Here is a 22733-nt window from a genome sequence, read left to right as displayed (position 1 = left end):
AATGGTAAAATGGTTCTGATTACATACCACCTGCTTGAAAGTAGCATAGGTGCTTTCATAGAATGGTTAGTTAATGAACTAATGATGAATGCTAATAAAATTGAATATAAGGATGCACGTTTAGTAATGCTTTCTGCAGATGTAATAATCCACAAGCCAAATAACCTTTTATATCCTTTGAGTCTTTTATTTTCTTTCTGTTGGGTAAGTCTTGCTGAGTACAATTGAGTACTCAGGGTTTTATTCCCCCTGTTGTAGGTGACAGGTGGATGCTAGAGCTGACTCTTATATGTGGAAACCTCCTGGTGGGCTCAGAGAGGATTCCTTTCATGCTACGATCGTAGTGTTTATTTATAACCCTCACTAAAAGTTTTTAGAAGAAAAATTTTATGACCTGCCATCATAATTGGTTTATAAATGTTCACTATGTTAAGGATTCACCATTAATCTCCATTTTCGATGTAACTTTGATCATATGTTGTTCTCCGCTGCAAGATAAAAATGTGAACCTAAAATATATACTCTTTTACATTTAAAACTATCTTAATTCCGCTATTGCATTCAACTAGTTTAAGTACTCTAATGTTGTAATAAAGTGATGTAAGAAATGGTTAAAAATATTATAAGCTTTATTATCTCATTTATGATCCTGATGAAAAAATGTGGATTTTCGAGTTCTCCCTTGGGGTGTGCTCGATGGAACGACATGATTTAGTGCACTCTCTTGGGTACTTAGTGGCTAATGGAAGACAAGTACTCTTGGGAGGACATTAGATTAGACGGTTCTGCCACATGATTTAAGTAAGTAATTGTTTATATTGTTCATCAGGATCACGACTCTCTTTTGAGTGCTTTAATCTATAAACGCTCTAGGTTAAAGTATTAATCGTAATTGTAAGCGTGGTGCTTAGACTTGAGTTAGTCGTGGATGCCCCCTGTATTTTGGAAGGTGGTAACTCACGAGGGTGACTCTTATAGCCTCGTTGAATCCTCTGTAGTCCACCTCCTATTTGTAGGGCATGTAGGACACGGTTATTATGGAAAGCATCATCTGTTGGTGTCTTTTCTTAAGTAATGTCTACAGTTGAATAGTAGAAGATATAAGTGAAGGGACTGTGATGCCTAAGAGGGGGGGGTGAATTAGGCAACTTAAAAATTCTAACTCTAAACTATGGCCTCTTTTTCTAACCCTAGCAAAACCTATGCAATAGATAAACTATCTAGATGTGCAACTATGGTTTTGCTAGTGTGTTGCTATCTCTACCACAAACATAGTAAGGTAAACATTGTAAATGCGGAAGCTAAAGAGCAAGGTAGAGATATGCTAACTCCCGTCGACGACTCCGATATTTTTACCGAGGTATCGAGAAGCACACAAGCTTCCCCCTAGTCCTCGTTGGAGCCCCTCGCAAGGGCCAAGCTCCTAGTCGGGTAACTCCATGGATAGCCTCGGGCCTTCCCCACGTGCAAGTGGGTCTCCTATGTGCCTTCCGGCAAGCCTCTCCCGGATGCTCCCCGCCGTCTTCACTATCAAGCTTTCGGCCGAAATGCCGCGGGCCTTGTTCCCTCCGGTATACGGTGGCGGCCACACCACAAACGCAGTTGGTGTGATCTCGCAAGACTTCAAACCCCTCCGATGTACAACAATGGTGCTCGCAAGCACCGAGTGGTAAGAGGTATGTAAACCTCACTAAACACTAGGCCTAAACCTAGTGCAAGCACATGAGCGGTGGTCTAATCAACCTAAGCACTTCGCAAAGCACCTACGCTAATCACCTAATGAATCACTAAGCTCTATGCAAGTGGAGATCACTAAAATGGTGTATCAACACCCTTGGTATGTTTCCTCAGCTCCACACCTCTCAAATGGCCGGTTGGGGGTTGTATTTATAAGCCCCACTAAGAAAGTAGCCGTTGGGGTCGAACTCCCACAATTCTGCTACTGACCGGACGCTGAATCGTCCTGACCGAACACGTCCGGTCGTCCCGACCATTGAGCCGGCAATGTGCTGATCGGACGCTGGCCAGCGTTCAGTCACCTGCCACCTGACGCGTCTGATGGCAGATTTGCCACTCTAGAACCTTACTATACTTGATCGGACGCTGCTGTCCTACGTCCGGTCAGTTGCTGCCAGCGTCCGGTCCAGCGTCCGGTCGCCTGTCTATCGAGCCACTTGCCCAGCGTCCGGTCGCAGCGTCTGGTTGCTTGTCCAACGTCCGGTCCAGCATCCGGTCACCACAGTGAGCTCATTTCTTCGCGATCTTGCATACGACTTGGTTCCAATCTTCATGCTTGGACTTTGCTTGATCTCTTGGGTCTTCTCTTGTGCTCCTAAGGTCTTGCTTGAGGTGTTGATCATCAGATCATCACGTCGCCTTCGTCCAAGTTACGTCTTGCACCCTATTGAAGTCCGGTCCAGCATCCGGTCACCATAGTGAGCTCATTTCTTCGCGATCTTGCATATGGCTTCATTCCAATCTTCATGCTTGGACTTTGCTTGATCTCTTGGGTCCTCTCTTGTGCTCCTAAGGTCTTGCTTGAGGTGTTGATCATCGGATCATCATGTCGCCTTCGTCCAAGTTACGTCTTGCACCCTATTGAACTACAAAACAAACACTTGCAAATTCATTAGTCCAATTTGGTTGTGTTAGTCATCAAACACCAAAATTCAAAGTAAATGGGCCAAGGGTCCATTTTCCTTACAATCTCCCCCTTTTTGGTGATTGATGACAACATGACCAAAGCAAGCAAATAATAAGAATTTGGAAGTTAAAAACTACCTACTTGCTAGGATGCAATGCAAAGGGCAAGTTTATTTGATACTTGAAGATACCAATTGAAATCATATATGATATTAAGGGATACCAATTGAAATCAATTATAAGATACCAATTAAAACTAAATGAAAGGTTATCTTGCCCTTGCAAAAATCCCCATGTGGCATTATGGATTCCTACAAATTTTACCATTACTTAGACTAATCCATAATCTACTTTCCTCCCTTTCTCGGACCATTACCACTTGTAAACATCAACTTGATGCTTGCCTTTGGTCCTTCAAATTCTCCCCCTTTGGCATTAAACACCGAAAAGGAAGACATTAGTAGCACAAGGGAGGGTCAAATTTTGTGATCCTTTGTGTATAGAGTGAAATGGATCACAAAATTTGACTCACATTATATAGACTAAGCTCCCCCTAAATGTATGCATACATATGGTAGAAAGCAAAGCATATGCATAATTAGCAATTTATTGCACAAAAGAGTTTAATCTATATAATGCATGGAGAAAGCATATAAATATGAAATGAAATCAACATGATGATGCCAATTGAAGAATGATGCTTAACTCCGAGGACTCCAATTTCCTTACAATGAGACTACTACACATGTGATAGGTTTGAAAAATGGATACCATTTGAAAAAGTGTTAGTCTCAAAGCATCCAAGTTGTAGAATTACTTCCCCTAACTATGTGCACACAAATGTAGAATGCTTTGTAGAAATCATGCACATTGATTTTAGAATCAAAAATACCACTTAAAAGATGACATCTCATGAAGTGAGAATCATTTTCAAATAGATATTCGGGAGAGATTATCTACAATTTAGACGTTGGCACTTATTAGATGAACAATAGTAAGACAAGCTATGTGCCATGCTCCTAAACAATTTTGAACCATGTAGGTTTGCTCCAAGGGTTAAAAAGAGACCGAGCAAGCCTACCATAAGATATACCTAGTGTATGCATGACAAAAGATATAAGCATGCAAATGCAAACCTAGGCATGAAGAGTAACTAGATGCTTAAGATATTAATTTGTAAGAAATACCAATTGAAAGATGTACCAATTAAAAAGTAATAACATCTAGTTACCTAACATTGGAAGGGGAATTTGGGTCCATAGTATTCACTAACCCACTTGGCAATGATTTTGTCCATCATGATGCATCCCATGAAATGCACCCACACTTTGCCAAGTCTCCAAATTCCTCGAAGTCTGATGGACTTCTCACTTCCCTTTCGGGATCCAAACCTTCTTGGTGCTCTTCATATTTGAAATGATTTCCTTTGGCACCCAAAAGTGTTTGACCCCATTGTTGGCTTGCTTGTTCACCTTGATGGCCACCACCTTGTCATTTTTCTTCTTCTTCAAGAGATAAGGTGTGGAGGCCTTCTTGTGCACCTTGTTGGTGTAGGTGTTGGAGAGCTTGCTTGTTTGCTTTTTCTCCTTCTTCTTTGCTCCTCCCCCATTCTTCACCTTGCACTCATAGGACTTATGACCTTTCTTGTGGCACACATAACAAACCATGGTTTGTCCTTCATCAAGCTTCTTCACTCCCTTGACGGTGTTATCTTGATGAAGTTGGGTTTGCTTCGCCTTGCCTTTCACTTGAGTCAAGTCCTTGGTGAGGCGAGCTACTTCTAGCTTGAGTTGCTTATTCTCTTTTGCAACCTCTTGTGTGTATGTATCTACAACAACTTTCTCAACACAAACTTGGTTGCACAAAGGTGAGTCTAAACATAAATCATTACAAGAAGTAGAGGCATCCTTTTTAGACATGTTAATGATAGAACTTTTCTTTTTAGATGCCTTGGTAGGGTTGTGCTAACGGCTTTAAGATTAGCAACTTTATTAGTTAGCTCATCACAATGTTTGCACATGGTTTCCATTTTAGCAAGCAAACTATTATATGCTTTTTGTGAGCTAGCTAACTTTTCTTTTAATTTTTCATTTTTCTTTAAGAGTTGCTCATCATTGATTGTGCATGCATTTGTTGTTGCACTAGTCTCAAGTTTCTCAATTTTAGTAGATAGTTTAACATTGAGATTAGTAAAGTTCTTATATTGTTCAAGCAAGATTTTGTATGCTTTTTGTGAACTATATAGCTTTTCTTTTAAACTTTTGAGTTTTTTGTTGACTAGTGCAAGCTTTAGCATAATTAAGATTTTCTTGCACAAGTTCACGATAAGAAGGCATATCATCATCACTATCACTCTCACTAGAGGAAGAGCTTTCGTTACCTCGTGCCATAAGGCACACACGAGAAGAGCTTGATGATGAGTGCTTGCGGCCTCGCCTCTTGTGATGGGGTTCTTCTTCACTTGAAGAATCATCCCATGATCTTATTGATGTGAGGGCTTGGTTCTTGCATACCTTCTTCTTTGTCTTGGGTGTGGCTTGTTTGGACAAACTTCCACAAAGTGCCCCAACTCGCCGCATCCATAGCATCCTCTCTTTCTTTGCTCCTTTCTTTGATTTGTGAAAATGAAATCTTGAATTTGGATGGGCACACCCTTGACATTGAGACTTTGGATCATCTTCTCCACCTTGTTGATCACTTTGATTGATTCTTCATCAAGATCGGAGGTGGAGGAGGAAGATTGATCATCACTTGAATCTTCATCATCATCATCATCATCATCCTCATCTTCTTCTTCATCTTCACTTGAGGAACTTGAGCTTGAGCTTGTCTCAACTTGCTTGCCCTTCATCTTCTTTTTCTTGCTACAAGCGAGAGCTTTGCCTTTGCTTGATGAAGAAGCTTCTTCTTGACCCATCTTACGTGATATTTCATATGCCACTAACTTGCTAATGGCTATGCCCGGGGTCATGTTGCTCAAGTCCTCCATGTTGTGAAGGATGGTGATGATGCATGCATATTTCTTTTGTGGTAGCATGGAGATGATCTTCCTCATGATGTCCACATCATCTAGCTTTAATAATCCTATAGAATGGAGCTCATTGATAATTAGATTCAAGCGAGAATACATATCACGAACAAGCTCATCATCATTCATAGTAAAGGAATCATAGTTTTGCTTTGCTAGACAATGTTTTTGCTCACGGACATTGCTTGTGCCATCATGGAGCTCTTGGAGTTTTAACCAAATTTCATGTGCCGTATTTAAAGTGAATACTTGGTTAAAAACATCCATACTAAGTGATTCAAACAAGCAATTTTTAGCTCTAGCATTGAAGTGCATTTCTTTTTCATCACTCTTTGTGGGTTTTTTCGGGATTCTTGATGGGTTTCATCCTGTCATGAGTGACTCTCCATACACCCAAATCAACCGCCTCAAGGTGGCAAGCCATTCTAGCTTTGTAGTATGGGAAGTTAGTGCCGTCAAAGTATGGAGGCCTAGCGGTATCCATCCCAACCACTCTAAATAGCGTCGGCTCAACGGCGGTTAAGCCAATGGTCCAAATTGCGCCAACCGGCTTTGATACCAATTGAAGGGACCGTAACACCTAAGAGGGGGGGTGAATTAGGCAACTTAAAAATTCTAACTCTAAACTATGGCCTCTTTTTCTAACCCTAGCAAAACCTATGCAATAGATAAACTATCTAGATGTGCAACTATGGTTTTGCTAGTGTGTTGCTATCTCTACCACAAACGTAGTAAGGTAAACAATGTAAACGCGGAAGCTAAAGAGCAAGGTAGAGATATGCTAACTCCCATCGACGACTCTGGTATTTTTACCGAGGTATCGAGAAGCGCAGTAAGCTTCCCCCTAGTCCTCATTGGAGCCCCTCGCAAGGAATCTCTCGCAAGGGCCAAGCTCTCGGTGGGTAACTCCGTGGATAGCCTTGGGCCTTCCCCACGTGCAACTAGGTCTTCGACGTGCCTTATCCTTATCCTTATCCTATGAGTCCTACTAGTATGTCAGGATCGTGTAGATTGCTACGCTATAGAATCCGGTAGAAGCCGAGTGATTACCTGTCACTCGTGAGAGATAGGAAATGTATTATTGTTGTTATTATATTACTATCACATGGAATATATATGAAGGATAATTGGAGATCGGGCAGAATGTTACTTTGGATCTAGACTTGGATGATAGGCATTCGAGCGAGGCTCGGATTGCACTTGTTCCGCCTGTGTTGAATGAGGACCTCCGTTGCTGTAGATGGTAGTTAGGTCATAGATTTATTACCCTGAGCATATACTTGCTTATGGGAGCGGGAAGACTTGTTGCTCTCTTGTCATGGGTTCTGGTTCTTTCCGGACTTACTTTTAGAGGTGGGTATTAGGTCGAGGTCTAAGCACCATACTGAGACCGGGTCTCAGGTGTTGGGGGCTTGGAGTCTAAGTTTGGACTGGGACATAGACCCTTTGACAGGAGTAGAACGGGTTGGTCTTGTTTGTGCCTAGGGTACAAGCGGGACGTATGTTTCGGGGTACCCAGCTAGGATACATTGATTTGTGAATCGCTATTTTTGTGAGATGGTACTACTTGGCTATGGTATAGTACCGTAGCAAGAACCGAAATATGAAAAATGGTAAAATGGTTCTGATTACATACCACCTGCTTGAAAGTAGCATATGTGCTTTCATAGAATGGTTAGTTAATGAACTAATGATGAATGCTAATAAAATTGAATATAAGGATGCACGTTTAGTAATACTTTCTGCAGATGTAATAATCCACAAGCTAGATAACCTTTTATATCCTTTGAGTCTTTTATTTTCTTTCTATTGGGTAAGTCTTGCTGAGTACAATCGAGTACTCAGGGTTTTATTCCCCTTGTTGTAGGTGACAGGTGGATGCTAGAGCTGACTCTTATATGTGGAAACCTCCTGGTGGGCTTAGAGAGGATTCCTTTCATGCTACGATCGTAATGTTTATTTATAACCCTCACTAAAAGTTTTTAGAAGAAAAATTTTATGACCTGCCATCATAATTGGTTTATAAATGTTCACTATGTTAAGGATTCACCATTAATCTCCATTTTCGATGTAACTTTGATCATATGTTGTTCTCCGCTGCAAGATAAAAATGTGAACCTAAAATATATACTCTTTTACATTTAAAACTGTCTTAATTCCGCTATTGCATTCAACTAGTTTAAGTACTCTAATGTTGTAATAAAGTGATGTAAGAAATGGTTAAAAATATTATAAGCTTTATTATCTCATTTATGATCCTGATGAAAAAATGTGGATTTTCGAGTTCTCCCTTGGGGTGTGCTCGATGGAACGACATGATTTAGTGCACTCTCTTGGGTACTTAGTGGCTAATGGAAGACAAGTACTCTTGGGAGGGCATTAGATTAGACGGTTCTGCCACATGATTTAAGTAAGTAATTGTTTATATTGTTCATCAGGATCACGACTCTCTTTTGAGTGCTTTAATCTATAGACGCTCTAGGTTAAAGTATTAATCGTAATTGTAAGCGTGGTGCTTAGACTTGGGTTAGTCGTGGATGCCCCCTATATTTCGGAAGGTGGTAACTCACAAGGGTGACTCTTATAGCCTCGTTGAATCCTCTGTAGTCCACCTCCCGTTTGTAGGGCAAGTAGGACACGGTTATTATGGAAAGCATCCTCTGTTGGTGTCTTTCCTTAAGTAATGTCTACAGTTGAATAGTAGAAGATATAAGTGAAGGGACCGTGATGCCTAAGAGGGGGGGGGGTGAATTAGGCAACTTAAAAATTCTAACTCTAAACTATGGCCTCTTTTTCTAACCCTAGCAAAACCTATGCAATAGATAAACTATCTAGATGTGCAACTATGGTTTTGCTAGTGTGTTGTTATCTCTACCACAAACGTAGTAAGGTAAACAATGTAAATGCGGAAGCTAAAGAGCAAGGTAGAGATATGCTAACTCCCATCGACGACTCCGGTATTTTTACCGAGGTATCGAGAAGCACGCAAGCTTCCCCCTAGTCCTCGTTGGAGCCCCTCGCAAGGAATCCCTCGCAAGGGCCAAGCTCCTAGTCGGGTAACTCTGTGGATAGCCTTGGGCCTTCCCCACGCGCAACTGGGTCTTCGACGTGCCTTCAGGCAAGCCTCTCCCGGATGCTCCCCGCCGTCTTCACTATCAAGCTTCCGGCCGAAACGCCGCGAGCCTTGTTCCCTCCGGTACACAGTGGCGGCCACACCACAAACGCGGTTGGTGTGATCTTGCAAGACTTCAAACCCCTCCGATGTACAACAATGGTGCTCGCAAGCACCGAGTGGTAAGAGGTATGCAAACCTCACTAAACACTAGGCCTAAACCGAGAGCAAGCGCATGAGCGGTGGTCTAATCAACCTAAGCACTTCGCAAAGCACCTACGCTAATCACCTAATGAATCACTAAGCTCTATGCAAGTGGAGATCACTAAAATAGTGTATCAACACCCTTGGTATATTTCCTCAGCTCCACACCTCTCAAATGGCCGGTTGGGGGTTGTATTTATAAGCCCCACTGAGAAAGTAGCCGTTAGGGTCGAACTCCCACAATTCTGCTACTGACCGGACGCTGAATCATCCTTGACCGGACACGTCCGGTCGTCCTGACCGTTGAGCCGGCAATGTGCTGATTGGACGCTGGCCAGCGTCCGGTCGCCTGCCACCTGACATGTCCGGTCGCAGATTTGCCACTCTGGAACCTTACTATACTTGATCGGACGCTACTGTCCTGCGTCCGGTCGGTTGCCGCCAACGTCTAGTCCAGCGTCCGGTCGCCTATCTGTCGAGCCACTTGCCCAGCGTCCGGTCGCAGCGTCCGATCGCTTGTCTAGTGTCCAGTTCAGCATCCGGTCACCACAGTGAGCTCATTTCTTTGCGATCTTGCATACGGCTTGGTTCCAATCTTCATGCTTAGACTTTGGTTGATCTCTTGGGTCTTCTCTTGTGCTCCTAAGGTCTTGCTTGAGGTGTTGATCATCGGATCATCACGTCGCCTTCATCCAAGTTACGTCTTGCACCCTATTGAAGTCTGGTCCAGCATCCGGTCACCACAGTGAGCTTATTTCTTTGCGATCTTGCATACAGCTTGGTTCAAATCTTCATGCTTGGACTTTTCTTGATCTCTTGGGTCTTCTCTTGTGCTCCTAAGGTCTTGCTTGAGGTGTTGATCATCAGATCATCACGTCGCCTTCGTCCAAGTTACGTCTTGCACCCTATTGAACTACAAAACAAACACTTGCAAATTCATTAGTCCAGTTTGGTTGTGTTAGTCATCAAACACCAAAATCCAAAGTAAATGGGTCAAGGGTCCATTTTCTTACAATAAGCTTACCCAAGTTAAAACTAGAGAACCTTAGTTATCCTCTACACTCCTATTTATCCTAACCTTGTTGCTACCCTTAGTTAAGTTAAATCGTAGTTAGTCTCACACATTTCCCCATGGATACAATACTTGAAATATCTCTGGACGAAAGCTACAGCGGTATCTGTGCTTTTATAGATTTATCTGTGTGCATTAAAATATACCAACAGACGGCCACGGGACTGCTGCTACAGACGGTGGTGGTCATGGCGGCGGCTTCAGGCGGTGGCGGCGCGGGCGTCTGAGGGTGCGGAGGTGCTAGAGCGCTGGATGCCATGGGCCCCGCATGGGCGAGCCTGACACTGGTGGTGGGCATAGCAGCGTAGATCGGCATTGTCGTCGATGTGGTCAGGGCGGTGGCGGAGCCGTGCAGGCGACGGGCGTGCACCTGCGGTGAGCTGGACGTCGAAGTCATCATCTTAGACACATCCGCGGCTGGGACGATGGTCTCCGATGGCTGGATGGTGACCGGCTCCAGCGGCGGAGGCGCAACCCTAGATCCGAGCTCGTTGGAGGTCCCAGTCGTCGGAGGTTGCGGGGGCGGGCACAGGGTGTTGGAGGCCGAAGCCGCCGACGCTGCTGCACCCACCGGTGGGGAAGATGGCGCAGCAGCCGCCGCTGGTGGCGCCATCGACGGGGATGCGAAGCGTCCCGCGCATGGCTAAGTGAAGGAGGATCGCGTGGGGGAAGGAGGAGGGGATGGGGGAGGGGGAGCCGGGCAAGGGAGCGGTCGGCGCCGGCTTTGGGGAGCCCGCCTGGAGGTGGGTCTTCGCCCCGTGCCCTGCGAGTCGTGAGAGTTCCTACCATCCACGATAAGGTTATAATGGTGGAGATATACATGTACATGATGCGTATGGTACATACGTGTAGGTGTATATTACATATGCTGGTGGTTTAGTACATTAGGTGAAAGGTCATAGACCTTGATGTCTTTGGAGGCTGATAATAGAAAGGTATATATTATATGCATTGTAGGTAAAAAGGTCATAGACCTTGACGAGCCGTTATGAGATAGCTAGGGGATGATGAGGGTTTCTGGCATATAAAGCCAGAGCATACGAAGCCAAAAAAAGACGACTTCATTAGTTTTTAGTTCACTTTGAGTGGAGAGATAAAAATGACTCCTTGCTATAGAGGAGATAGAGTTTTACCGAACGGGCCTACATTGGATCAGACCGGATCGGGTAAGTTCCTCAATTATATTACTTTTGGTCAGAGGGAGGGGGGGCATATATAAAGTAAGATATCCCATCTTATCACGTAGTTTGATTGAGTCAAGCAATCTTCAGTTTAACTAAATTTATATATAGAAAAAATATGACTACTTATGGCATTAAATAATAAGCATTAGATTTATCATGAAATATGTTTATGTGGTTCGTTTATATAGTGTCATAAACACGTTGTTGCACTTATTCATGGTCGTCGTTACTCAAGGTGTGTTTGCATGACTGGATCAGCCCGGTCCTGGAGACAAAGCAGCACGAGCTTTCCATTGGCATGTGTAGAAGTACGGTCAACGATCGATCGAGACTTGGCTTCGGTGGCGTGCACACGAGCACGAGCACGATGACGACACACTCCAATGATTGAATATTTCTTCTTTTATTCATTGTATGTATGTACGTATACACTAATCAAATTGAACCGCGTGTTCATTATCGTTGCTGGGACTCGGCCCCTGTTGCGACGCTAGCTCTCTGTCGCGTCGTGTTTGAAGAAAACTCAGCATAACGACGGCTAACAACTTTTTCCCGCGTCGTGTGCTTTTTTGAAATGGTACACTTGAACCATTTGTCCAAATTGAGCACACGCATGCAGATACACTTGCACCCGACCGGTTCGCACCAGACCACGTATAAAGGCCCTGCGGCAGCACCCGTGCTCAACACACACGCACACACACCAAGCAATATCACATAACTAGCTAGCTAGCTTCTTCGTCCAGTTCGTCGATCGTTCTCGATCAGTTTCTCACGACCGACGAAGTACGACACAATGCCAACGCCGCGGCGGCCGCAGCGCATGCTCGCCGCCGTCCTCCTCCTGTTGTGCTCGCTGGCGGCGCTCTCCGTCTCCGCGGAGGCCAAGGTGCACCACCACACGTGGGACATCGCGTACCACTACAAGTCCCTCGACTGCGTCGAGAAGCTGGCGGTGACCATCAACGGCGAGTCCCCGGGGCCAACCATCCACGCCACGCAGGGCGACACTATCGTGGTCACCGTGCACAACAAGCTGGAGACCGAGAACACCGGCATCCACTGGCACGGCATCCGCCAGATCGGCTCGCCGTGGGCCGACGGCACCGTGGGCGTCACGCAGTGCCCCATCCTCCCCGGCGACACCTTCACCTACCGGTTCGTCGTCGACAGGCCGGGCACCTACTTCTACCACGCCCACTACGGGATGCAGCGCGTGGCCGGGCTCGACGGCATGCTCGTCGTGTCGGCGCCCGACGGCGTGGCGGAGCCGTTTACCTATGATGAGGAGCGCACCATCCTGCTCATGGACTGGTGGCACAAGAGCGTGTACGAGCAGGCCGTCGGGCTCGCGTCCGACCCGCTCGTCTTCGTCGGCGAGCCACAGTCCCTGCTCATCAACGGCCGTGGAGTGTTCGAGCCATTCCACTGCTCGCGTGCTCCCAACGGCAGCAGCGACGCTGCCTGCAACGTCCCCCGCTCCGCAGGATGCGCGCCGCCGCCGCTCTTCACGGCCGTGCCGGGGAAGACGTACCGCCTCCGCGTTGGCAGCCTGACGTCGCTGTCGGCGCTCAACTTCGCGATCGAGGGCCACTCCATGACGGTAGTGGAGGTCGACGGCTACTACGTGAGGCCCGTCGTCGTGGACAGCCTCTACATCTACTCCGGCGAGTCCTACTCGGTCCTGGTCAAGGCCGACCAGGACCCGTCTCGGAACTACTGGGCCGCCTCCCACGTCGTGGCCCGGGCGCGCAACACGACGAGCGCCATGGCCATCCTCAGCTACGCCGGCAACGACCCGAGGGCGCCGCCGCCGACGCCGCGGCCGGAGGGACCCGCATGGGACGACGTGAAGGCCCGGGTGGAGCAGAGCAGGTCCCTCGCCGTCGCGCACCCGGACCACGTGCTGCCCGTGCCGCCGCGGCCCGACCGCGCGCTCCTCCTCCTCAACACGCAGAACCGGATCGGCGGCCACACCAAGTGGGCCATCAACGGCGTCTCCCTCGCGTTCCCTGCGACGCCGTACCTCGTATCCATGAAGCGCGGCCTGCAGGGCGCGTACGACGCGCGACCCCCGCCGGAGACGTACGACTTCAGGAGCTACGACATCGAGCGGCCGCCGCCGGCGAACGGGACAGTGGCCAGCGCCGTGTACCGGCTGGCGCTAGGGTCCGTGGTGGACTTGGTGCTGCAGAACACGGTGGCGCTCAACAAGAAGAGCGAGACGCACCCGTGGCACCTCCACGGGCACGACTTCTGGGTGCTCGCCTACGGCGACGGCAAGTTCGACCCGGAGAGGGACACGGCCAGGTTCAACCTGAGGGACCCCGTCATGAAGAACACGGTGGCGCTGCACCCCAAGGGGTGGACGGCGGTGAGGTTCGTGGCGGACAACCCCGGCGTGTGGCTGTTCCACTGCCACATCGAGGCGCACGTGTACATGGGCATGGCGGTGGTGTTCGAGGAGGGCGTGGACACGGTCGGCCGCTTGCCCAAGTCTATCATGGGCTGTGGACGATCCAGGACCCTGCCTTGACCTAGGTAGCCAGGCGCCGCCATCACATGACAACATTTCTTCGTGACCAATTCTTTATTTGTGTACAATTTGTAATAAGCCCAATCAATTTGTTTCAATAATTTTCAAGACTGTATTTTGTACTGCTAGTACTGTTACCAAGTGATAAATAAAGCTATTCCATTTCTTTTAATTTCTCAGAGCATCTCCATGAGTCTTTCTAAAGTTTACTTTCTAAATCATCACTTGGAGAGTTATTTGAGTAAAATTCGTTTTCTATATCTTTGTATCCTCTAACAGCTTTTGCATTTCTTGTGCATACTCTAATGAATCATCTTCATTCTACATCTTTGGTTAGTGAGAAATTCGAAACAGATGATGTCTATATTTAGAGATCCAATTAAAGAGGCTATTGGATGTTATTTTTTCACCAAAGTCTCTATTCCTTTAAATTAGAAAGAATATAAAGAGTCTCTTGGAGTTGCTCTTATATAAGGTAGAATCATCACTGTCTCAAGATGCGCTAATTTTCTAACGGTACATAAGGGACACACACAAGACACATGTACCTGTGAATCCTCCTTTAAACAATGGAACGTAATTTGTGCGTTTCGCATGTGGTTCTTAAATTATCCGAATTCATATCAAGTACTTCCTCTATTCCTTTTTAAGTGTTGTTATGGTATTCGTGTAGGTCAAACTTTTTTAAGTTTAACTAGAGTTGCAGAAAATGTTAGTACTATTTATATCTCCAAATAAGTTTATTATTAAAAATTTTAACAATCTATCTAATGCCAATATTATGTACCATAGGTATTAATACTTTCTTATATATTTCATTCCCATCAGCAGTGGAAGGATCATAATACGATCTTTCAGGCATCATTGAGCCTACGCGGGATGTTGCAGGAATCTGTGAAGGAGTAGCACCCAGTGAAGCAAGCAGATTATGATTACGAGCATGCATCACGGAATCAACATAGGTTGGCACAGCAGACCCAGATGATTTTCGGAAGCCGCTGTGGGTCCAGTGGCATGCTAGAGTAAGGGTTTCGGCTGGCATTCATCTGTTTCAAGTAAGACGTGAGCTGGTACCCATGAATTGTTGCAGGTTGGTAGAACTGATTGTTGTCTGAATAAGATGGCGCACTAAAATTTGAGTTTAATCTTGCACTTTGCTCAAGTAGGCTGTTGCTTGAGCTCTGCAGCTGTGTATTTGGTAGCTGCATACCCTGAGACCAGCTTGACAATCCCATGCCCGGTCCCCTCTGAAGCCCATATGCAAGTTCCAAGTTCGATGTCTCATTCTTAGGGGACATCAGGTCCACTGAGCTTGACAAAAAAGCTGCCCCCCGCAATGAGTCTCTCACAAGTGGATTCTTGGGTATTTCAACAGCTTGCTTATCCGTTCTTACAGCTGTGCTAGGTTTTCTAAGGTCTATCCCAAGCAAGATACCAAACTTTTTTGTGCTAGCTTCTTGAGTGAGCTTACCATGGTAGTCAAACAGATGCCCCCAGAACTCATCAAGACTAGCAGCTAGCTGCCTCCTTGCTGCACGGCCCAAACCAGATAACCTCGAGAGACTACCATTTCCATTTCCTGCATCTGAGCCTTTTCCCCTGTTGAAGGTAAGGGATGGTGGACCATCATCAGACACACAAGGGGTGCTATCAACAATTGACTTCTCAGACTCCAAAGCATGCATATCTTCCTTATCCTTAGCTGAGAAAACATCTGTTTCTACTAAAACATCTCTTTCAGTCGTCATCCTAGATACCACACTTTCTACTGTGCTTTCCTCTAACACAGTAGAAGTAGGAACATTCTCCAAAGGCTCCGGCCAGTTGACTGCAACAACTGATTTTGTCTCCTCACGAGTAAATGACGGGGAGGGGCAGGTTTCAGGAGCAGTGGATGCATAAGCAGTAGATTGTTGAGAGTCGTGATCAGATTCTACAGCAGTGTCAGAAGTATCCATATAGTCCATGGCCAGTTCCGGATGGCTGTCAGGCACATCCCTGGGAGAAGGGCCAACATCTGATCTCTGATCTTCCTCATATGTAACATTGTCCACCTTAACATCTTCCCTTTCTTGAGGAGTATTCAAGAGTTCTCTCTGAGAATGCACAGACCATTCATGGGATTCAGCTTCATGGCTTCCAGATCTCAATGGTGTAACAGCCAGGTACAGTGAAAAAGCCACAGATACACATGCAACTAAAACGAAAAAAGTATATGGGAGCACCACAGGGCTTCCAGTATATCCTTTCAGATTGTTCATCCAGCCACTGTCGCCAAATAGCATTTCTGCCACAAATATGATATTTGAAAATAGCATAAGGAGAAATGCAAGAAAACCCAGTATCTCCAGATGCAAAGACACTCTATGGGCTCCCATTATTGATCTTGATGAAGCAACACGAAAAAGTGGGATGACTGAAGATGGAAGGAGCATGGCCTGGATAATCTGGCATATAATTAATAATTGGTAAATCCCTTCAGCTCCTGCAACTTTCGCCCAGTATAGAGTAGGAACTATGGCAAAAACCTTCAGTAGGAGATGATGTCCAGAAAGAGGAAGGTTTATACCAAATAAATGCTGTGAAATCACTTGGCTACCGATAGCAGATGTCAGCGAGATGATGTGGCTGGAGAAGAGAAGAACCACTAAAAATATAGTTGGTGCCAGAGGGTTTACAAAAATCTGCAAAGTACTCAAAAGTTCAGTTTTTTATAGCGGAGTAGGATTGCTTCCTAAATAAAACTTTCAGCAGAAACTTAGCACAGAGCGGAGTAAACAAATAGGAAATTTAGGTGCTTACCTGATTCATTAGCTCTACAACATCTTGGAAGGTAATGAGAAGAGTATTAGTAGATTCCACTGCTGCAGAGTTCATTAGAACATAGTTCACCATAAAGATTCCAGTAAAAATGAACAATATTGAAAAAAGATGGTCGTGAAATAAGGCGCCAAGACCAACTGCAGATGACTTTTTCTGACCCTGCAAATACAATGTTTCTTGATTAAGAATACGCACAGAAACTGAAGACAATTCAGCAAAAACAAACTACCACAAGTGCGCAAACTTTCGCTACTTTCATTTTTTGCACATGTCAATATTATCCACTGAGCACGATGTGAAAAGTTAGAAATAGTACAATTTTGATGTTTTGTAATATGCTACAAACTCGAACATAAGATGCAAAATTTCATGAACTATCAAAAATTTCCAAAAGCTGAGCACAATGTGTACAGATGATGAGATGAACAAAGTGTGGATCCTATAGTGAAAACTTGTATGAAGTTATGCAAACAATTGAAACATGACTAATTACATCTTGTTTTATTTTGATCATTCGATGCAGTGTACCCACAATTCATCAAATTAATAAAGGAAATAAATATAGTTTACAAGTTGTATCCAATATCCAACTGGCGTGAGCAGAAGTTCAATATAATGATCTCGTTGCTGACTCTTAGGAGTTTCCAAACTCATATAGACAAAAGCCAAAATTGAAATACATGTAAATGTATGGTTTGAACTATTTCTAGCAAGCCGTTGTCCCCTAAATGGCTAAATTTTAAGTTCGAGTGCACTAATCAAACAATTTACCTGGACAACTGTTGAATGAATGTAGAAGTTGTGTGCCATTATGTTTGCACCAAGAAGCGCCATCAGAGAGTAAGCACTCTCACCACTGATCTTGGGAAATATTACGTTCATTGTGAGAGGAATTTGTGGCTGGCTAACCAATAAGCCAAGCACATAACTAAGAAGTGCAAATCCTGCTATGCAGGCATTTACTGTCCCTTCCATCTTCTTTCCCTAGAGCAGACATAAAGGGTAAGTAACTAGCAAACATAAAGTCACATTAGTGTATCAGTGTCTGTGCAAGTATCCTTCTTGAAGTAGTAATCTTACCAGGTGGGATATAGCATATGGTAGCAGATTAGGCACCACTGTTGCAAAGCATATCCCTGTGATGAGATCATCATATTCAAACAGGAGGTTGAATCCGAGTGCTATGCCAAAAATCTGAAAATTCCAGATATAGCCATCAGAATCTAGCATGTCAGAACTACTATGTAACATTGCCTTACAGGATGAGAATTCACAAATAACATCAAAAGATATGAGAGACATCCAAGGAAGTGTGCAAATACCATAGTCAGCTCTGATGTCAACAAGGACAATCCAGCTTGAACACCCAGGAAAATACATGTTGGCTGGTTGTACTCTTGGTGGCATATCTGTTTCATGTGAAGGCATGAAAAAGTTAGCAACTTCAAAGGAATATCATGAACAAGTAAGATGAGATAAAGATTTATTTTCCTTCAAAAAGAAGCCCTTCTACATCCAGTAGTATTATAATTGAACTATAGATGGAAAAGAATTATTTAACAAGGCAAGTAAATTTATACAGTTTGTTTATCAACAATCTGCATAAATTGAATAGCTCGCAATGAACTTTCCCTACTCTCTAGTCTTCTCAGTTCCTTCAGGTCCAACTCAATATCAAACCATAATATAGCGTTGTGAAATGAAAACAAACATTTACTGAACTAAATCTCAAGAGAAGGCCAGCAAAACCAAGGAACAACATCGGTAAACCGATACCTCTGCAAGATTCTTCCCTGTGACAGTGCCAATGCAAGCAGCAAGGTACTGACATACAATGGCAGTGAAGTTGAAAAGGAGAGCCAGCAACACCAGGTCGAATCCAAAACGAGAACCAGCTTCAACGGCTGCCACCCACTTCCCGAGATCAATGTACCCCATTGAAATCAGGAGTGCTGGTCCAAGGGCATGGAAAAACTTAGGCATACCACCCCTGGACTCCATAAATCCCATGCTCTGTTGAACATCCGTGGCATCCATGGTACGGCAAAAAAGAGAACGCCTTCCTGCGCAGCCGCAGATCAGTAGGAAACCGTACCAGTAAATAGAGAAGCAAACAGTACCCAAACTATAGTCTCTCAAACAATCCTGCTATTATTCATACAACATCTGATCAAACCCCCCGAAGCCTGACACCACTGATCCAATCATCTGCATAGGAACAATCCACAGCATTTAGGTGCCTCCAGTTCAAGCAGCTTCATGGCAAGTGAACAGCCATGGTTTTTGACAAGGGTCGTGCCAGATGTGGATAGTAGTTCTCAGTTTCCTTGTCCAGAAATGGCAGTGTGTACTCGGCAGTTTATGCACCACAACTCCACAAGGAGGTTTTCCCAGGAAGAATGGATTTTTACCAAGAGGTCAGCGGATCTTTGTGCCCAAGGAAGCAGTAAAACCTAGCTTGTCTGCCTGCAGATAGATCCAAACAACCCAATCAGCAACAAGAACTGAAATCCTTCAGGCAAAGAGAACCAACTTTTAGAGCGACAAATTCAAAGGGAAAGGGAAATTGCAATTGCAACAGCAACCAGAGCATAAAAAGGGCAAACCAAGAACACCTTTTGACCGAGTGCCAACCAAATCCATCAAATAACATCGAAAAATGCATTTATTTCGCATGGGAAAACCTCAAAAGCTTCCACCTTTAAGCCAAAACTTTCTTCGTAGGCGTTCCCCGACCCAAGCGTAAGTTTCATATATTTCTATTTCTTACAAGGCCATCATAGGCTTCATTCAGAACTCCAAAGGAGAAGAGAAAAAGCAGCCCCAGTGACACCAGGCACTCGCAAGTCAAAACATCACCAAAAAGGAGGGTGATTCCTAGCAAGGATACCTAGGCTAAGCTAGCGCAGCAAAGCAAGATCCCCAGCGTTTGGTTTGCTTGCTCGATACAGTAGCAAGCTCAAGCTATGCTGCCCGAAGCTCCGATTACAACGTCCGGCAGCGACGGAAAGCTCGATTTGGGTGACAGCTATCTCGACGTCGGCGGCGGGAGCTTAGGTTCTGGTCGAAAGGACCTCGATTCAGGTGATGGGGATCTCGATTGTGGCAGCTCGATTGGGTGCCCTGGCATTAGGAAGCTTGATTTGGGCCGCACGGTGTTTCCGCCGCCGGCTCCCTCGAGTCTGAGGCAACTGCGACGGGTTCTCGAGATCAGAAGCGTAACTAGACGGCGAAACAAGCACGTACCTCAGTTCAGGCAGCGCTGCTGACTTTGATTCGTGGGCAGCGCAGCTCGTGGAGGTTGCAGCAATCGATCCCCCCATGTTGCAGAGTTCCGGCCGGGGAAAATCCTTGCCGAGGCGGCGGAGATTGCCGGTGAAAGGTAAGTTTTTGCTCGCTAGCAAACGGGTGGCCTCGGATCTGATTCTGATCTTTGGTGTAGGGAACTAAAAAATAACGAAAAATGAGATCGCTTCCTGGGGACCTGCTTGCTCTCGCAAATCGGCCGCGAGGGAGAAGCAGCTCAACGGGATCCACTGACCAAATCACGCTAGTACTCGCGCTCGCCTGCGTAGCTGCGGTTCCAACACGGCAAAAAGAAAAAACTCGCAAGAGGAGCTAGAAAAAACAGCAAAAATCGCGGGCAAACGCAGGGAGCAAGCAATGCGAGAATCATACCTCTTTCTGCTGCTGGTAGGCGGCTGAGGTCTTGGGCCAATTAAGGGGAAAAAATCGATGCCTTTTTCTCTGGCATGGGGCCTCTCCTTATCTGAGGAAGAAGTGGGGGGAACGGGACGACGAGCTGCTGAGGCTTTCACCTTCAGCTTGCTCGCTGCTCTTTTCTTATGTGTCTTTTTTTTTTTCCCCCTTACGTTTTGCGCGTTGTTGTTTCGTTTATAAGTCATATTTTTTTTACGAAAAAATATTATTTTTCTCTTACAATAAATTAGATAAATAAACAGGACATTGACTTCTTCAGGGTTTTTTTATTAAAATTTCTTGGAAGATTATGCGCTTACTATTTCCTGCTGTCACGAGGTGACAAGAGTGGGTTTGTGGACCAGCCCTGATTTCAAGAAGCAAGAACTGTGGTGCTTACGCTTTTTTGAGAATTCTTGTCATTTGTTCAATTGGATTAACTTGCCCGTTTAAATTCAGAAATGTTAAAAGGTCGGATATATATATATATATATATATATATATATATATATATATATATATATATATAAGGGGGAAATTTTGAAGAATCTGAGCAGGGAACGTTGTCACAAAAGTTTACAAGTGCTGAAGAAATTTAATTAAGAAGATAACTATAGGTAAGTACTATATAAAACCACAAAAAATGATTGCATAGTGCTGGTTGCTTTCACTGTTTGGGATAACATGAAAGCGTAAACGTTGCAACCTTTTGATTGGGTTGGACTTTGGGCACTTAGTGTGATTGCCACTTTTAGTTACTTGGTTCGTGATCAAGATTGATCCATACGTACGTACTAGGCCCGTGCTAACCTGCTAGCTAAGACATACTTCCCTTTCTATTGTTTTACGTGTCTATCTTTTTTAAAGCTTAATAAAATATTGGAATGACATGTCTAGCTTTTTTTATCTTTACAATATTTCTCTACCTTTTACGTGTAACTATGGGTGCGTTTGTTGCTTGGCTTAGGGTCTAACTAGTCTTCCATAATGCAATAGCCCCTAAGACAGGCTTGTGGAAGCAAAAAAAAAAAAGGTTGGAAGCCAGACTTTTATGGTTGTTTACTTTAGTTAGACCTGTCTCCAACGGCGCACGCAAAAGGCGACCCTAAACACAAAATGCATCGTGCACAGTGTTTTTACGTCCCAAACTCACGATCCAACGGAGGACGCATTCAAGCCAGCCATTTTGCGTAGCAGCGGTGTCGGAAGGCAAAAAAGCGTCGTCGTTCTCGACGACGCAAAACACACAGAGAGAGAGAGAGGGAGGAGCGACCGCCGGGGCCCGGCACAGGGCCGGGGCCGATGGAGGTCGGTGGAGGCGCGGCTGCCGTCGTGGAGTCCGGATCCGCTCGGCTGCCATCGGAGGGAACAGGGGTAGGCGGCATCGGGCAGGAGAGGGGCTGTGGTCGCCAATGGAGGTCGGTGGGAGCAGGGACATGCGACGTCAGGCAGGGGAGGGAGGATCCTGCCGGTGAGGTCCGCCTACGGTGGAGCAGCGCCGCCGGCAAGGGCCGCTCGCCGCCCGCGGAGAAGAGCGCCGCTGGCGCGAACGTGGTGAGGCTGGGGCCGGAGCTCGCCCGCACGGTGGCGGCGGGTCCAGATCTCGCCGGGCACAGCGACGCCAGGGCCGAAGCTCGGAGCATCCCGCGGACGACGACGGCGAGGCGGGACCGCGGCGCCGGCGGGCCCGCAGACGGGGGCGCTCGGCCAGGCGGCACCGCAGACGGGGGCGCTTGGCCAGGTGGGCCTACGGACGGAGTTGCCGGCGACCTCGGCGCTCGGCGGCTCAGCGGGGAGGGAGGCGGGATCTGCTCGGCGGGGAGGGAGGCGCTCCCATCGGTGGGCCTGCGAGAGGAGGAAGGGAAGAGGCGGCGGGGCTCGCGAGAGGAGGAGGAAGGGAAGAGGACGCTCTGTTGCGCCCGACGGTTGGAGAAGGGAGTTTATGGATCACGGACCTTTTCACTGTGCACAACCTAAACCGGGAAATGTATCTTGTTTTTTGGTTGGATCCGTTGGAGACAGTCTTAGTGCAATGTAGTCACCGGGTGTGTGTTGGTTTCGAGTCGGCGATGAGCCTATTGTTACTTGTTAGTTGTTCGCAAGGGCATTCACCTAATTACCTAGGATCGCCACTAGCTGTCTGGAGCAATGTGTTATTCGCATTTGTGTTGTAACTCTTGTATTTATTCTTAATGAAACATGTGTCGAGGCATGATCGTGAAAAAAAAATCAAATAGTTTATTTAGAAATTTCGTTACACTTTGTAAATCTGATAAATAAATTTTATAAGGAAAAATTATGTTCTTGCCCTTTTCAGAACTCCAATTGTGATTTTGTCCCTACTTTTTTAACTTTGTGTTTTTACCATTGATATTTTAAAATGAACTGTCCGTTTACCTCTATTTTGGATGTCCGTTAGATGGACAGGAAAT

General features: G+C 45.7%; 2 protein-coding genes across 2 annotated transcripts; one reads left to right on the top strand and one right to left on the bottom strand.

The window, feature by feature from the left end:
* Positions 1-12039: 12039 nt before the first annotated feature.
* On the top strand, positions 12040-13899 carry LOC136533454 (L-ascorbate oxidase-like). Its single transcript, XM_066526002.1, has one exon. It carries the CDS (start codon positions 12040-12042, stop codon positions 13777-13779), a length of 1740 nt encoding a protein of 579 aa, XP_066382099.1. The 3' UTR covers positions 13780-13899.
* A 699-nt stretch (positions 13900-14598) lies between these two features.
* On the bottom strand, positions 14599-20457 carry LOC136533451 (protein ETHYLENE-INSENSITIVE 2-like). The gene is made up of 7 exons (XM_066525999.1): positions 20281-20457; positions 18379-19068; positions 17925-18011; positions 17683-17796; positions 17374-17586; positions 16582-16761; positions 14599-16463 (listed from the first exon to the last, which is right to left on the bottom strand). Exons 2-7 carry the CDS (start codon positions 18637-18639, stop codon positions 14733-14735), a joined length of 2586 nt encoding a protein of 861 aa, XP_066382096.1. The 5' UTR covers positions 18640-19068; positions 20281-20457; the 3' UTR covers positions 14599-14732.
* Positions 20458-22733: the final 2276 nt, after the last annotated feature.

This window comes from Miscanthus floridulus, unplaced genomic scaffold (assembly GCF_019320115.1).
Source record: "Miscanthus floridulus cultivar M001 unplaced genomic scaffold, ASM1932011v1 fs_884_1_2, whole genome shotgun sequence".
Classification (NCBI taxonomy): domain Eukaryota; kingdom Viridiplantae; phylum Streptophyta; class Magnoliopsida; order Poales; family Poaceae; genus Miscanthus; species Miscanthus floridulus.
This window is presented reverse-complemented; position numbering and strand designations above follow the sequence as displayed.

Coding starts and splice junctions, on each gene's coding strand:
- LOC136533451 (XM_066525999.1), bottom strand. CDS start 18,639: ATGGATGCCACGGATGTTCAACAGAGCATGGGATTTATGGAGTCCAGG. Junction 17,797..17,924: donor TGACATCAGAGCTGACTATG/GTATTTGCACAC, acceptor TGGAATTTTCAG/ATTTTTGGCATAGCACTCGG. Junction 17,587..17,682: donor CATATGCTATATCCCACCTG/GTAAGATTACTA, acceptor TGTCTGCTCTAG/GGAAAGAAGATGGAAGGGAC.
- LOC136533454 (XM_066526002.1), top strand. CDS start 12,040: ATGCCAACGCCGCGGCGGCCGCAGCGCATGCTCGCCGCCGTCCTCCTC.